Source organism: Anopheles maculipalpis, chromosome 3RL (genome assembly GCF_943734695.1).
Source record: "Anopheles maculipalpis chromosome 3RL, idAnoMacuDA_375_x, whole genome shotgun sequence".
Taxonomy (NCBI): domain Eukaryota; kingdom Metazoa; phylum Arthropoda; class Insecta; order Diptera; family Culicidae; genus Anopheles; species Anopheles maculipalpis.
In genome coordinates this window covers 29782550-29799164 of record NC_064872.1, presented here as the reverse complement: position 1 = coordinate 29799164, position 16615 = coordinate 29782550, and the positions used below count along the sequence as shown (strand labels likewise).

Genomic DNA, 16615 nt, shown 5'->3' with positions numbered 1-16615 from the left:
TATCCGGCCAGGAACGGCCCGGATGGGATTAGAACCCCGGAACCAATTTTTGGGTCTTTATTAAACTTGTCTGCTTTGGTTTTATCAACGTTGTCGTTGATAAGAAATGGTTCTCATTTTATACAAATGAATCTCAGGGAGCACATGAAACATGGATCATGGAACATGGAACACTGCAAGGTGGCCAGCAAGAACTGCTTGGGGATTTACAACATCTTATGGAGATCATATGCCGGCCATGCAAAAGTATTGCAGAATCTGTCAAATAAAGCAAGAAACTATTGCTTTGGGTTGTGGTTCGTCCAGTTTAAGATTTTGGGGTACTGGAGGATCCCTAAAAAAATTAATTAAAAAAATGTAGGATAAAATGTCAAGTTGACTTAATGTTGTATCCCAAATACTACTGTGCCCGAAAAATTAAGTTACGTGTTGCTTTTTCACAAATTAAACCGCTTTCGCTGAATGAAGGTTCCGGAAGGCCTCGTATCGTCAACCGACGATTGTTGACCACCAAATTCTTGATTTGGACGACGTGGTCTCCCGGGACGGTCCTCGTATTTGACCTTCTCACGACCGTTCTTGAAACCAATGTACCATTTGTACACATTTTTCTTCCACACAGATTCTTCTCCGAAGGCTTTTGGTAACATCTGCAATGTTTCCGCAGCGTTTATTTCATTGCGCAAACAAAATTTGATACATGCGCGCTACTCCACAAACTTGAACATGGTTCAATAAGGACAAAAACACTTGGCGCTGTTCCGAAAACGAATTGTCACTCTGACTTGAAACGTGGAAGAACTGTCAAAAACGTACATATTGCCAAACGAAAAATAAAACCAAGGGACTTCTTTTGGCGCGCAAAATTTGACATCCAATATCACCTTACTTTTCGGCCACAGTATTATTACGAAAGAGGTTGGTCCAGTGGAAGAAGTCACCCTTCGATCGTTACGTAATTGATGGCCGTCCTCTAACAATTCTGCCTATCAATCGATGAAGAGACAACGCCAATAGGTAGTATGGATTATTATAAAATAAAAAAAAAATGTAGGAAAAATCAACTATTGACTCGCTGGAAAAAAGCAAGAATGCAAGAATCGTTTATTTTTCATTCGCACCAATGGATGGAATGGATTGAGACCTGGCATTGAGTCCTTTTTGAATCCCCATACTGAGTGCTGATTATCCTTTTATGCAGTTCAAAGAAACCTCGAAGAAGATTGACAAAAATGTCTTCCAATTTAAACGTTTTTCATGGTAGTCTTGCTAAAAACAAATAATAATCAATTGTTATACGCACACATTCAAATCCAATTATTGTTAAATAATGCTTAAAAGCTTACTGTAATTCCAAATTTTTACTATTCTTTCAATCTATCCTCGTATGAAAGATACACTTACATCTGAATACCGTCTCGTGACGAATGCGTAGTTCACAAACCCATTAGCTCCGGTTGAGTTCATCACTCGCGCTGTGCCTTACAATCTTTCTCGCGGCTTGTGCATATCCTGGCACCTTCCATGCAAAGGAAAAGCTCCCATTAGCATCAAAGCTAATGCACCGACATCGCCAAAGGGCTCTCTCTCTCTCTCTCTCTCTCTCTCTCTCTCTCTCTTTCCTTTTCTCCTACTCTACGGATAATGCGGTCAGTGCAGAAATATTGCCCACTCCGTATCGCCTGGTCACTCGAATGCACATAATTAACGCATAATTTGAATAAATTGTGAACATAAAAATGTCGATCCTTGATTACCCTTCATTACACGCTATAAAATCGAGCATTCTTATCGTGTTGCGCAAATCGCCCCCAAATCGAACACCGATGCGCAATGCGCTTCGCATGTTTTTACTCTCGTGCTTGTCAGTGTGTATGGGTGTGTGTGTATGTGAATGTTGTTCACGGTAACCTACTGCTGGTGGGGTTGGGATGCATTTGCAAGTGCAGTTTCGATGGACGTTCGTGTCGCGCTGCCGTTTCTTATTAAAATCAACCCATCGGCAGCATTAGCCTTATCGGGGCGTTTTTCCGCTTGCGCATTAAAAAAAGTACACACACACACCTTTTTGATGTTATTTTCCAACTGCTTCCTTCTGATTGTAGCCTCTTGGAAGGACAGGAAGTTTGTGGAACTGGTCGTGGTCAAGTGTAGCTGTTTTTCGTGTCTATTTTTGTGAAAGGAAGTGGTGAAGGTTCGAAGGTAGGTTAGTGCATTTTAATTGTGTTCTCATTAATGCATTGCCTCGAGGGTGATAAGAGTGAGAGAGAGCTTGATTATCGTGCTGATAGAGCGCACTTTTCATAACATTTTTAATAACATGCTTTTCGTGCTGTAGCTCCTTGTAAGATCAATGAAAGAAACCCATAAGCAACTCCCCAAGAAGTCCCCAAGAGTTTGAATTCTACAAGAAAACACCTCATTTTACATCTCGAGGATTCTCCGTAAATCTTGAATGTACGCCCCATCTTCGGGCTCCATCTCCATCTCCTTCCGGCACTCCCATCCAGGCTGATGAAAGGCCGAAGATAATGTGGAACAAAGGTGCAGAAAGGAGCAAAAGAAGCGCCTTCATAGAAAAACGATTAGCCTGCGCGCCAGGAATGCTTGGGATCCGAAGCTTTCGACGATACACCCTTGCCGGCTATGTCCTCGGAGGATGGGCACCTTTTCGCCTCCACGATCACCCCTTGGGAAGGGTAATGTAATTAAGTTAACATCTCAACATATCATAAATCATCGGCCCTGCTCGTCCCAAATACCCTGCGACCTGTGGGTCTTGTGAACGGTTTCTGCTTCGAAATAAATGAATAAAAAAGGCTGCGCAAAGTCGGCGTTTGAATTAGCGTTTGAAAAGCGGAGGACAGCTTAAATTAACACCATCCGCCGATGGGCGCCATGGACGTGGTGGATGAGTTTTCATTCGGATGAATCTCTCTACCGCCCCCCCCCCCCCCCCCCCCTTGTACCGCCGTGTGTTTTGTGCCACCAAGCTTCACGGAGGCTGTTGCTGTTTAGTCGTTTCGGTTTCTTTTTATTCCTCTGCCAGCTCGTAGTGAGACATGAGTGAAGGCTTTCTACACTTGCACCGGTGACGTTGAGTCGAGTGTGAGGGCATAAGACGTCCACGTAGTTCACGCCACAATCATTAGGAAGCGTGTATTTTGACCTGTTTAATATTTTTTGTTGCTGCTTCGTCGTTTTCTGGGACGAAGATCATTTTCGAACCAGGAACTCTGCGGCTGAAGCGACGGAGAAGCGGAAAGAGGCCAGGAAAACCGCGGTAACGAGCAAGTAATTGAGCGTCATCTGTTATGCTTTTGTGGTGTTGTAGAGGAAGATTTATGGCCCGATTTCATGCCACTAAGATTATATTCAATTCGAACAGACTCTCGAAACACTTGTCTGTGGTTGTCTTTCAAACTCAACAGCTAATTGCGGAAAAAATTGCACAAGTACAGAAAACTGTACTAAAATTCTCTCTTTCTTTTATTTTTAGTGTTCTTTAAAAATCTGCCTAACGATGTTTGAGCAAAATTAAAAAAGGAGACTCTCCTTTATCTGAAGTAAGAACAATCAGAAATTAATAAAGTCATACGCAAAAGCTCAACAATTTAAAACGAATCGTCCATTCAGCGAAGCATTTCAAATAAAACAATCGATTGACAATCACAAATAAACCGAACGATCTATCGATTGTACATTTCTTCGATACCAATGCACAACCCCATCCAAAATTCGAATGTTTCAGTTTTTAATTGAAAGTAAATAAAAAGCATAATTGATCAGATTACGCGGCCCAGTCAACCCCCACAGGGGCCATCGTGTTCTCATTAACAATTTAATTGAAAATGTTAAATTGAAATCAACGTTCAAATCCCAACGGATGCCGGCGTAGCTCGAACCGAGCAAGAATCGTTCCGCATTTTCGCATAAATGCATTCTGATCGTTTTTAAACCACTCCAATTGCCCATTTGGCGACTATTTTTGGGTTGCGATTTTGCTACCCAATTTTTTTTTTTGGTTCCACTTCAATCCCAAAATGCGATCGCTAATGATGCTGACCGTAGAACACACAGCAGAGTCTATGTTTGCTGGGCTTTAAAGCGTCAGTCCGGAAAAGTTCACGTTGAGGTGTAATTTCGCACAATCTACATCTGCAAACGGCCACGGCACGGTTGTAGCTTTAACGAGTAGGCCAGACGTTTGACTTCACAAACAATTTCCGAACCGAGTGTCACAAGACCTACGTAAAAGGGCCTTCGGGTAATGATCGTTTTGTAATTATTTTCGCTACCATCTTTTACCTACATTCGGTGTTCAGTTGGGTGTTGGGAAGTGTTCGCGATATTCCATGCAACGGTTTTCGAGTTACGGTTTGAACGCTGGTGTAGGCAAATTTTTCCTCCCACCCGTTTCGATCGACAGTTATCAGATGATAGGGACGATAATTTACCCGTGCACGAGCTTTCGAATGCATAATGTCGCGCGACCTTGGTGGCATGCGTTAGCGAGATACGCACGATAGGGCAGCGGACCGGGGATGGCAATTTAATGAGTTTCATTATTATTCCCAGCGGTTACATTTTCACAGTCAATTTTTCGGACTTCGGGTCCTGAGCGCGATGCTTGATTGGAAAATCAATTCCACCGTATCATACGTGTTGTATGCGTACTTTAAATTGTTAATCGTGTGGGTGTTGTGTTTTTTCGTCTATTTTGCGAAGTGAAGTGACGGTGGAAAAAATTGCAAGAAATTGAAGCAATTGAAGCTTATCGAAAAATATTTTTTTCAAACAATACCATTGACCGTTATTATGAAATAAATATTGCGAAATAGGATTGAAACGTATTAAAAATGGAAACATATCGACGTAAGGACCTATAGAGGAGCAAACGTCGACTCAGGTCATTTCCTGGCTATGGTTAAGTTGCGCCAAAAACTTTGCGTCACTAATAAGTTGCGCTTTCAGCCTACCCCAAGGCTCAACATAGATCGGCTGAGGCAAGTTCATGTGGCGAGGGACTTCGCAAACGCGCTTGGGGAAGCGCTGTCGGAGGACACCACCACCGAGGCGATGTCACTCAATGACCACTGGCGTATGGTGGAGCAAGCCATCAGTAACACAGCGAATCACAGTGGATCAATGGAGCGAACAATTGGCCGCGTGACATGTAACAAGAGGAAGGAATGGTTTGATGGTGAGTGCAGGCGAACACTATCCGCAAGCTCCAGCGCCGGACCTGGCAGAACGTGGAACACTACAGACGTCTGAGAAGACAGCAGATCCGGCTCTTCCAGAACAAGAAGCGGAGTTTCGAAGAGTCGGACGAGTAACTGATACAGCAGTTATCCTAATCAGGGAAATTCGCATGTTCTAAAGGATGTTGATGGCGGCACTAGGCGAGAGGTGATCAACAGGCGGAAGTGCTACTTCGACAGACACCTTATCGGAGCATATGCAGAAGATAGCAAACTAGGCGCTACAAGCAGAGGAGAGCAGTGCTATGACAGCCAGCATGACGATGACGAGATACCCCCGCCATCCCTGGACGAAGTCATCTGTGCCATCAAACAGCTGAAATGCAACAAATCAGGCTGGGGGTCGAACTGTTCAAGATAGCTTCAGAGAGGCTTACCGCCATCATGATTCGGCTGATTGTTAAGATTTGGGATCAGGAAGAACTACGGGACGAATGGAAACTGTGTGTCATATACCTGGTGTACAAAAAGGGCGACAGGATGGACTGTGCTAACTTCCGGGCCATCACAGTCCTGAATGCTGCCTATAAGATCCTGTCCCGAATACTCTTCTGCAGACTGGAGCTCCTTGGTACAGATTTCGTCGGAAGCTACCAAGTTGGTTTTTTTGGAGGCATATCAACAACCGACCAAAACTTTACTTCACGGCAGATCCTCCAAAAATGCCGGGAAATGCCAGGATCCCTACGCACCACCTATTCATTGACTTCAAGGCGGCCTGCGATACCATAGATTGAACCGGAATTATGGAACACCATGCAGCAGTACGGATTCCCTGGGAAGCAGGTACGGATGCTAAAGGCGACTATGGGCGGGGTGCTTGCCGGTGGCTCTGACCGTGATAGAGCCCGACTCGAAAGCAGAGTATCAATTGACGGCGACGATTTCGAGGTGGTATAGGAGTTCTGCTATCTTGGTACGATCGTAACTTCGGACAACAACGTAAGCAGCGAAGTACAAAGGCACATTGTTCAGGGGAATCGTGCCTACTACGGACTCCACAAACTCCTGCGATCCAGAAGACTCCAACAACACACGAAATGTACGATTTACGTACTTGATACGTCCGGTAGTCCTCTACGGGTACGAGTCTTGGACTATGCTGACGGAGGACACCATTGCACTTGCCATTTTCGAACGGCGTGTGCTAAGGACTATCTTTGGCGGCGACTCGTTTGACACGAGGCGTAGAGGAGCACAGCGAGCTCGTTGGCTGGACCAAGTGGAGTTTAACCTGTCGGAGATCGGATGCAGCGGTGGATGGAGGACTGCAGCCTAAGACTGAGTTTCCTGGAAACGAATTGGAGACCTGGCCATGTCGATGCGACGTGGTTAATTCTGAGCAGGCCAAGAAGAACAAGATGGAAACATGATGAGATGTAAGTAAACAAGATAATCTATTAAAAAAATTGTTTTAATACACATACTTCTGCGTTGTGAACTCTATAAGAAAACTATTGAATAGGTTGTTGTTAAATTGGGGATAAATTTTGGAAAGAAAATGCTTCTAATATGCGGAAGGTCAATGGAAAATGTTGCAACGTTTCGAAAGAGTGGTCACGTCATGAACATAGAAAGCAACACAAAACTTTTCTTGTAAAATCTTTTTAGAGCGTTCATTGAAGCAGAAGTCCCGTCTTTGAAGCAAACTGAGAAGCAGTTATGTCAAAGATGCATCCATCAGAGGGATCAGATACTGGACTGGAAGACAACAGCGTTCGATTGTGTTCATGTAGACTAGGCAGTAGGCTCAAAAACGAGGCAGTTATGGCGCCTGATGCGTACGTTAGTAAGTAAAATTTACATAAGAAATCAATCAATCGAGAATTAAAATTGACTTCAAGACAGGAAGAAACAGGTGAAGCAGCTTAGAGATAATGATTATAGAAAAGCTTTGAGAAGTTTCATGACCAAACCCCGTTTTTTGAACAAAGAAGCGCATCATGGACGGGAATGAAGATTTCATTGATTCGTACAGCATGAAAATGTGGTCGCAGCTGAAGTTGTTATCCTTTCGCGGCCAGCTATGAAGGAAACGCCGCCATCGAGTGCGGACGCGACTGCAGGTGCAGTTTTTTTAGTTTTCAATTTCACCTTCATTAGTGTTCGTGATGGTTTTAATGATCCTGAAAGAACTGATCGCATTATTGACGTATCATTACATATGTATCGATTTCATATAAGATTATTGAATTTTGGAAACTCTTTTAAGTTTTTAAAATCTTTTTTAAGACAGAATGGTATGCATGCACGAGCATGGAAACATTTTTCTCGAAAGCATTAACAGTGAAATTATTGCCACTCATCATGTTAAAGGAAAACAATGAATAAAGTATTTTAAATGTATGACTTCAAACAATTTCACATATTTGCTCATTAATGAAATTCATTAACTAAATATACTTTCAATCACAACAAATTCTCAATATCACAATTACCAAGCGTCGATGGCATATCACCACGACAAAGGGTTACCGACAACCTTTGTCGGCTCGTGAACCACGCCTTTATTGAAGCCGGTCAAAGAATGCCCAACTGGTTCGGACCATCGATGCTTTCAGGCACCTTGTTTTCGCGACTGAAAACACCTCTCGTTTTGGTTACTTTTTCGTTTAAATCTTACTGCAACTGCAACTCTGGTAGACTGTTGCGAAGCAAAAGAAGTGCTGCTATGCCCTCCGTTTACCGAGAAAGAGACCAATATCTGCCCAGTCCATAATTCTTCTCGAGGCTGCTTGGGACCTCATTTCAGAGCTATTCTGCACCAGCGTCAACCCTACGTACGAAAAGTGGGAGGCAATGATCAATTTGCCATTTTTTGTTGTTGTAGTGTGGCTTTGTTCCTCGCAAGATCGTAGCTCACCGGGCACGGGCTTGCTACGTGCGAGAGAAATGAAGCGCAGGAAGACTTTCCTTGTGCGACCAAAAAACCACGCAAAAGCAACACGCAACAAGATCATCCGAAAGGGCTCACGATCACGTTCACCTTTTCTTTTTTTTTCGTTTTGTTTGAAGCGGCTCGCGCCTTTGGTCGGTCGGCAAGAGAACAAAGAGAATAGCTCGATCGCGTCGCGAAGCGAACCAATGATTGGCTAATGATATCGAACGGATCATTATTTATGCCTTTTGTTGCGCAAGGCTCGCGCACACGCACGCACGTACTTTACTTCGCTCGCACCGCACCGCGCACGGACGGGTTCGTCCTTGCGTCCACTTTTCTCACGAGTTCTCACAACTTCACACATTACGAGGTTGCGCGAGGGTTTTAGGCAGGGCGGAGGTAAAGCAAATCCGCACCAGGGCCAAAGCCAACCAGATACACGCACACCGACAAGCACCGGCCGAGAGCGGGTGTAATGTTTCGGAATCGAAGCATAATTAATAGTTTTAGGTTCTCCGATTAGGGCGAAAACGGTTGCGCCCATACGTTCGCTTCGGTGTGAGAGAAAACTCCGTCGGAGGATGGGGAATCAGTTCGTGGGAAGGAGGGCGGCAGTAGGACGAGCAAAGAAAACAAAAACACAACCTATTAGCGGGGTTGATTACAGGCCGGCGTTTGTGGTTTTGCCTTAACACCTTACCGAAAATAAGGGAGATAAATCGATGCTTCCTGCGCATCATCCTCGGCAGCATGCTTGTCGCTTCCATTGTGTGTCCTGTTGCACTTGGTTTGGTGATGGTGGGTTTTGAAACCGATCAAAAAAGGATCACTAATTTCAAAGAAGTTTCGGAGGGACTATCGTTAGTGTAAGAGGTCTGTACGAGTCCGAAACCCTTGATCAAACTCTTTGGGTACGGCCCAGAGAACAGATTTGGCTGCGGTTTCTGATTGTACTGCACCGGGCTCGTTTCTCAAGTGACAACAGTTGCACCGTTGGAAGTTCCCATGGATGCAGCCGGTTGTAAGTGGCCACAACTATACCACAAAATTACACAAAGCTTGTGGGATGGTTCAAGCAACGCCTCAGAGAACGATAAGCATGATAATGTTCCGTTCACCGGAAGCGAATGCATAATGAGGCGTTCGGTTGAAGTTGTGGTGTAGGAGAAAAGGTTATGCATGCGAGGAGGGTTCAATAGAGCAATCAGTAAGAGTTGTACCTTTTTAAGACTTATACTAGTGAAGAAATCCGTAACCTGGACAGATTGTTCCAAGGCTCAATAATCGGGTTTGAATAACTTTTAATAGTATTTTACTGAATTATATGCTTTGATCTTGCATCACCTTCGAATGACCATGCCAGGAAGAGTAGAACTTCTTGGTTAATAGTAAGTTTTGCTCTCAAATCATTACCAACGACAAAGAGAATGTTGATACAAGTTCTTCTTAGAACTCTTACAGTTTCTCGTCAGAGCGTCCAATCTCTCAAGGAAATCTAACTTAAAATTTTTTGAATCAATTTTAAGGACGCGGGTGATAAATCTCAATGTTTGGATAGTACTTTCAAAGGTTTGCTGAATACCGAGAGTTAATTTGCATGATGTTTAGACATGATAGATTAGAGCTCGAGTTTAGATATCGTTTGAAGCTGAATATTGTTTAAAAGAAACTGGTTCAACTCCGGTTGAAATAACCCTTGGCCTCGTCGTATAAGGGTACCAATAGTCGTCAAATGTGCTTTTCTGATAATTAGGCCTCGTTTATTAGGAGACCACGTCATCCGCAGGGCTTTATCTAATAAGCGAAAATCAGAGGAACCTCTTCCTTTATGGGACTTTTCTGAGGGTCTATGTTTACCATAGAATCATGTCGTCCAATCCAAAAGAAAATCATCTCAGAGCTCTTCGGAATCTCGTTATAACACGAGCTTGTCAAAATCCCGTTACGACACTGCATACAAATCTGAGTTTCACGAGGACTTGCCGCTGCAGTGTAAATAATAACGATTAACATCGCATTCAAAATAATTCCTTATGCTTAGCGGCGTAAAAATTAGTTTATTAATGTTTTTTCTAACATCATGCGTTATTCACCTTAAAAGCTTATAATAATGTTAATTACTGTTTTCAAGCAATACATACCAAATTGCTTGTAATAAATAATGCTCATGACGTTCTACATTCACCTATGTAAAATAGTACAAGAAGTGCTAGTAAAAAACCTTCTCGAATATGCATGCAACCTCAGCTCATCGCTATGATGGGCCCTCAAATGAACATTTAGCAAATAAATTACCTATGGTTAACAATCGATAAACGCATTCAGCGCATCGCTCCATCCACACAATGGCTCTACGTTCCCAGTATGGGCAGAGAGAAAAAAAGTAGAACATATTGCTCATTCCCATCATTTTTCTTCCATCGATTGGCGAAGCTTGTTCGCATTATCATCCACGTCCGCGAAAAGTGTTCGCTTCACCAGCCGCAGCTGTGACTAATGATGATTGAAATCATTTTATGAATTTGTTTGTTTGTTCCACCGTCGAACACAACTGCTGCTACTGGCTGCTCGTCTGTGCTAACGGCTGTACTTGTTGTGCACTCTATTTCACGAGTTCGTGTATGTTTCCATCGTCCCCAAGCCACTCATTTTCGTCCTCCCCAGTACCACATTCTAACACTGAACTGTCCCGTACCCAGCGAATCGACATCGGTGTCTGCCTGTAAGCGTTCCGAACTAATATCCGAGTCCGAAATCGAGTCGATCGAAACGGCACCTCTTTTCTCAGGGTAAAATGAAAAGGGCGCCCCCCCCCCCCCCCCCCCCGGCACATGCATTGCTTCCCAGGACCACCCACCGGTCTGGGGTAAATTTATTGTCACATAAATGCAATCGGAAAGGAATATGAAAAACAATAAATAAAACGATGTGCCAGGGTTAAAATATTCAAATCCATCCATCTTTCACGTTGGACTGGCCTGGCAACACGGGCCAAAATCGCAGCTGCTTTGTACGGGCGTTTATCTTTCGTTGATTCAATTTGAAGCCATCGCCTTTTTGGCATGCTCACTGCGAGCGATGTACCGCGCTGGCCTGCCTGCCCGAGACTGGGATCCGGAAAGGATTGATTGTGGCATTTTTCGACGGCAAGAAGCAATACCTCCATCGGCCGTTTTGTTGTTCTTCGTGCAGGCCAGGGAGGGATGTTGTGGATGCCGGAGTGCTTTTCATCATTTCTTCTCTTGCCAAAAACGAATCAAACTGCTGCCGATCGAAACAATCGATCCGGGTGCTTCGAACGCGAACGCCAACGAATGAACAAATGAGAGCCATTATTTTTCGACAACAACATTTACGGTTCGGTTCCATTTCGGTGCGGGATTTATTTCTATCAACTTTTCGGTGCATCGAGAGACACACACACATATAGGCAAAGGGGCCATATGGAACTTTACCGTGGATTGGAAAAGGACCTTCGCAAAACGATAAAGAAACACATTCCCAAAATTCACATGTTCGGCAAACGGATTACGGAATCGGCACCGTTATGCGTTGCAAACCACAAAGATGGGAAAGAGTGTTTCGGACAAAGATAAACAAATATCCTAGCGGAAAACGTTGGTGCAGAAGACTGGCGACGTGAAGAAATCCATTGTCAAATCTAAACGCAAATGGAGACGCCTGGCTAGTTGTTGAACGAAGAGCTCTGGCTAAAGGCAAAAATGGGTAAAAATACACCCTTGAACCAATTCGTACAGTGCTGGATGGTGTTATAGAAGTTGTTAGAGTTTATAAACGTTTGGAATTAGTTTAGTTTTACAACTAGTTTTGTTCCTATTAAATACTGCGATTTAATATAAAGTTGTCAGTCGTTTAGGCGACATTTGTTTTATTTCTTTTAAAACTCTTCCATATTAAGGACATTCGTTGTCATGAAGACATTTGTATTACCCTTCAGTTTATTAAGCTTTCTTCGCGTGTCATTCACTGTAACCTACCAATGGCTTGTTACGGTATTTTTGAACCACCCAAATCCTTTTCCAGATTTAGCTCCGAATGCACGCCACAATTTGCAGAAAAAGCAACACCGGCAGGGCCGTCGATTCCTAACGATCCTGCCTAACAAATGATTATTGGTTTTACTTAACGATTTGGTGATAAAATGTCGAATAAATTACCGAATGTCCGGCACCAGCTTGCAAGCGATCACACGACGCTGCAACGATGGTGCGTTCTGTTTGGGGTCAATTTCGGTAAGCTCGACACTCAGCGGCTGAAAAGTAGCCTCTCGTGTTTTTTCTTTATTTTTATTTTTTTGGTTGTTGCTCCTGATTTCGAAACAACGACAACGGCGAGACACTGTGCAAGGCTTTAATGCGTGCCATGTGTGCCGAAGTTCGGATCCGCTGACGTACGGAACGATTATCGTGGCCAGCGGTGTCACTGCCAACGATGGTGTGAAGAACTTCGTTTCGGAAATAATGATCATCCAGCGGTGTGCTGGATATCGTTTGTTTTTGGGGTTCGACATACAGCGCAATGCAAACATTAGCTTCACACCGTATCCGATGCAGTTATTGGATGCAACCGTCGTTAGGATAAGTCCCCCTGGTGCATGTGCATCGTGTTGCTTGTTCGGGATGTACGTTGAATAATCCTTTTTTCTGAATGTTATAATTGTTTTGTGAGCAGTTTCTAGCCGATGTGTCAAACTCACCAGAGAACAATAAACAATACGCTGCTGTGTGTGTGTGTATGGGGGAAAATTTATAAGCGGCAAGAGAACAGGTTCTAACAACGCATTGCTTAGCGTAGTATTTTTTTCCTAATGGATTGCGGTAACAATGATTTTCGATAAAAGTTAGGTTAATTGAATGTCTTAAGAGCACATTTTTAGTTTTTCATGCAAAAATAAAGAGAAATTGATAAACTAAATAAGCAAATCATTATATAAAAATCGTTTAAATCATTACGAAGCAGTGAATGAAGAATGAACTTTAATACCAAAAAATATTTTATTTATTTTATTTTCAATTAATTATGACGGTACAATGTCGTATTGTCAGCACTGCTTCTGATACTTAAATTATATATGTAAACATAATCATAAAGCATTTCTTCCTTATTCTTGTACAGATAATTCGTGGTTCCAGTTTTTGATGTTTTGTCGCTATTGTCGACTTTTTGCCATTTTGGGACTGTAACAAAACAAAAAATTGTTAGGACGTACCTGCGTCCAGTGTTTCCCAGACAGTCCATCAGTGATAGCTCCAGCTCTGCCTCATAGGGTCCAAGATTGATCGGCAAGCTCCGTATCGCAGCAGCTTGAAACTGAGCCCTCCAAACACTCCGAACCCAACGCCAACGCAGCCGAACTAGTTGTGTCTGCGCTGTGGAAATCGTCTGCCTCCCATTCACTGGAATATTGAAATTGCTCCCGAGTGCTGTTGCCCCGTCATCGGATCTAATGGTAAAAAACGATTGCGGAATGGAAGAATACAGAGTTTCTCAGGTCAAAGGACAAGCTTTTCCATGTCTAAAACAATCGTTCTGTTAAACAATTTTAACAGAATGAGTAATCCGAGCAATACGTCTTATCAATGTTCAATCTAAAATCGTTCACTGTTCCAAACAAGGAGACACCCGCTCTTTGGCCTGGGAACACTGTAGCGGGGACATGGAATCAAAGGACAAAATCGTTATCTCTGGGAATACCAAAAATTATCCAAATTAAAATATTTAATACTGCTCTGATTAATTGTATTAATTATTTATTTAAAAAAATATAAAGTCGTTTAAAACACGTTTGCTTTGCTGCTTTGTATAACCTCTGGATATGTAATGCGCATCTTGTAACTCAAGAAACAAATTTCAAACATTTGTTGGATACGAATAATTTCCATAAGTCACTGATGAGAATTCTGCTAAAGATCCACGTCAAACCCGATCTTAAACAAAACCAAACTTTGAAAACATTCTAACATCTTTAACATTCGCATAACCAGTTTGGTTTATTTGCTTACGCGCTAACTTTACGTCACGAGTCTTCACACTCTCGAACTGGAATAATCAACTTTTATGGTAAGCCCGTCCCGTGTCGAAGAACAGGTTTCATAGCGCATCATTCTGCAGATCGCTTCACCAGTATCGCGTATTGTACTGTACAGTTTCAGTCTGCTGGAAGTGTCCTTAACACAAAGGTTGAAATGCTTTTGCGCTTGTTGGTTTTGTGTAGTTTAGTGTTGTGCTTTGTAGAGTGCAACGTAGGAAAACGGTTGATGTGTTACTTTTCGAGCGATTCACCCAAAACGAAAGGTTACGGACGGTACACAGTGAACGAGATTCCGGTGCAACTTTGCAGTGATGTGATCTACCGTGGCGTTGGATTTCCCGAGTGGAAAAGAGGATCTTATTCTTTCAATGTGTGTTTGCTGATAAGCTGGAACAATACTTATGATTAAAAGTGTCACTATTTTCCAGACTGAGGAAATCCAGCGACTGGGTGCATTTATGTATACGATCAAGTCACGATCGTCAACGGTGCGCACACACGTAACGATACTGGAACGAGGCAAAGAAGCGCTTTCGTACTCGATCATGGCCGAAATACCCGAACGACGACGTGCATTCGTTAAGGCTGTACTGGAACTTTTGGAGCAATATAGAATAAATGGGGTCGAGATCGCTTGGGAGTGGCCGGGGACTACGGTGAAATTTGGTGGCATCTCTGGTGATCGTGAGTCGCTGATTTCGTTGCTGACGGATGTGCGAGCGGGACTCAAGAGTCGGAGTAAGGAATTCCTGTTCTTCGGTGCCATCTATCCGAAGGTGTTGAGAGAATCCTATCGTGTTACCACCATCTGCCAGTTGGTGGACTTTGTGACGCTGTTTACGTTCGATATGCGTCCACACACGAACAATGTGGCCGATGTGCATGCTCCAATGCGCAATCGAACCTTCGAGACGGAGACAAATCGTGCCAAGGCAAATGTGGTAAGGACAACATAATGCTCACTGTAAGATCAACTCTCTGTGCAATGCATATCTTCCACACATTGTAAGGTTGATGGTGTGGAGACATGGATCGATTTTGGATGCCCTCCGAAAAAGTTGATTCTAGGTATAGGACTTTTCGGACAAGCGTACACCCTGGCAAATCCAGCGGTGTACAATGTGGGTGCCCCAACTGTTGGTCCTGGAGCGGAGGGACAATACTACTACGAAGGCTACTATCCGTACTACGAAGTATGAATGAGTTGTACCCTACTTCTCCAAAAAATACTTCAAAGTTCACTCATCTTTCCAGCTCTGCCTGTTGATACGCAGTGGATGGAACATATTTTACGATCCGATCGGTCAGATGCCATTTGCCGTACGGGGCAATCAGTGGATGAGCTACGAAAACACCAACTCGATCGGGGTAAAGATGAACTTTGTTCAGGAGAAGCGACTTGGAGGTGTGATACTGCAGTATGTGGATTATGACGATTTTTGGGGATTCTGTGGCTCGCAGAATCCGCTCACTACCTACATCTATCAGCGGTTGAAGCAGATTCCTTCCGATATAGGCTTCGCTATTGAGTGGAACAATTAGCGTACCGACTTGAGATAAATTGTAAAACTAACAGCAAGTATAAGGAATTCTCCTTTAAGAATACTATCAAGCTATGTAATTTTGATTCACAAAAATGTGCAATAAAAATGAGATTACAAAACCGTAAGCCACGTAGGGTTTTCTTAAAAATTATTCGTTTTCTTTATCGTTACAATCTCGAGAGATCACAGTCTTTGATTTCTGACCGCTTTTGATTTAAATGCACCCGGAACTGGATAGTCAGCCTTTCGTACGAGGAAACGGTTCGGACAATTGATGATCCTCGGCCCTGTCGTATGAAAACTGGAACCGCTCGCAATAATGATAGAGTGCCTCAAAAAACACAAACGGATTCCCTCCGACAAAACTGTCTTTCTGTAGCGTTGTGTTTTGTGTCCCGAAGGCGATTGAATCACAACAAAGCCAAATACAGCCCAAAAGACAGATAAATAAGTGGGGGCAAACCAATCGTAATATGCAGAGATGCGGATGCTAATCTCTTGCGATCGATAATCTTGTTCAAGATTCTACTGGGTTCTTTGTGGCCCAACCGGTTTCTCTGTCGTTGTTCTATACTGCGCTGCATGAGAGGAACTGGCATTATCGATATCTTCATAGCTTCACACTTTTTTCTGAGTTAGACGTATTGGAGAATGATGAGAATTTAGAGTTAAATGATGAATTAGTTGCTGTCAGCTCTTAACCACAATCACAACCAAAATTACATTTGATTGTCGCGAGCTATCAGTTCACAACTGGCTGAATAAATCCACAAAGTAAGTGATTCTATCAAAGTTTAAGAGATGAAATTATAATTAACCTTACATCACCCTTAAAAGATGTTACAGTCGTGTAATACGGAATGGGTTTTCTATA

The 16615-nt window shown here is 43.1% G+C and overlaps 1 protein-coding gene across 1 annotated transcript; it reads left to right on the top strand.

Annotated features, from left to right (window-relative positions):
- Positions 1-12326: 12326 nt before the first annotated feature.
- LOC126560545 (endochitinase-like) lies at positions 12327-15739 on the top strand. The gene is made up of 5 exons (XM_050216503.1): positions 12327-12398; positions 14319-14567; positions 14626-15138; positions 15208-15390; positions 15452-15739. The coding sequence occupies exons 1-5, from the start codon at positions 12327-12329 to the stop codon at positions 15737-15739; spliced, it is 1305 nt and encodes a 434-aa protein (XP_050072460.1).
- The last annotated feature ends 876 nt before the right edge of the window (positions 15740-16615 follow it).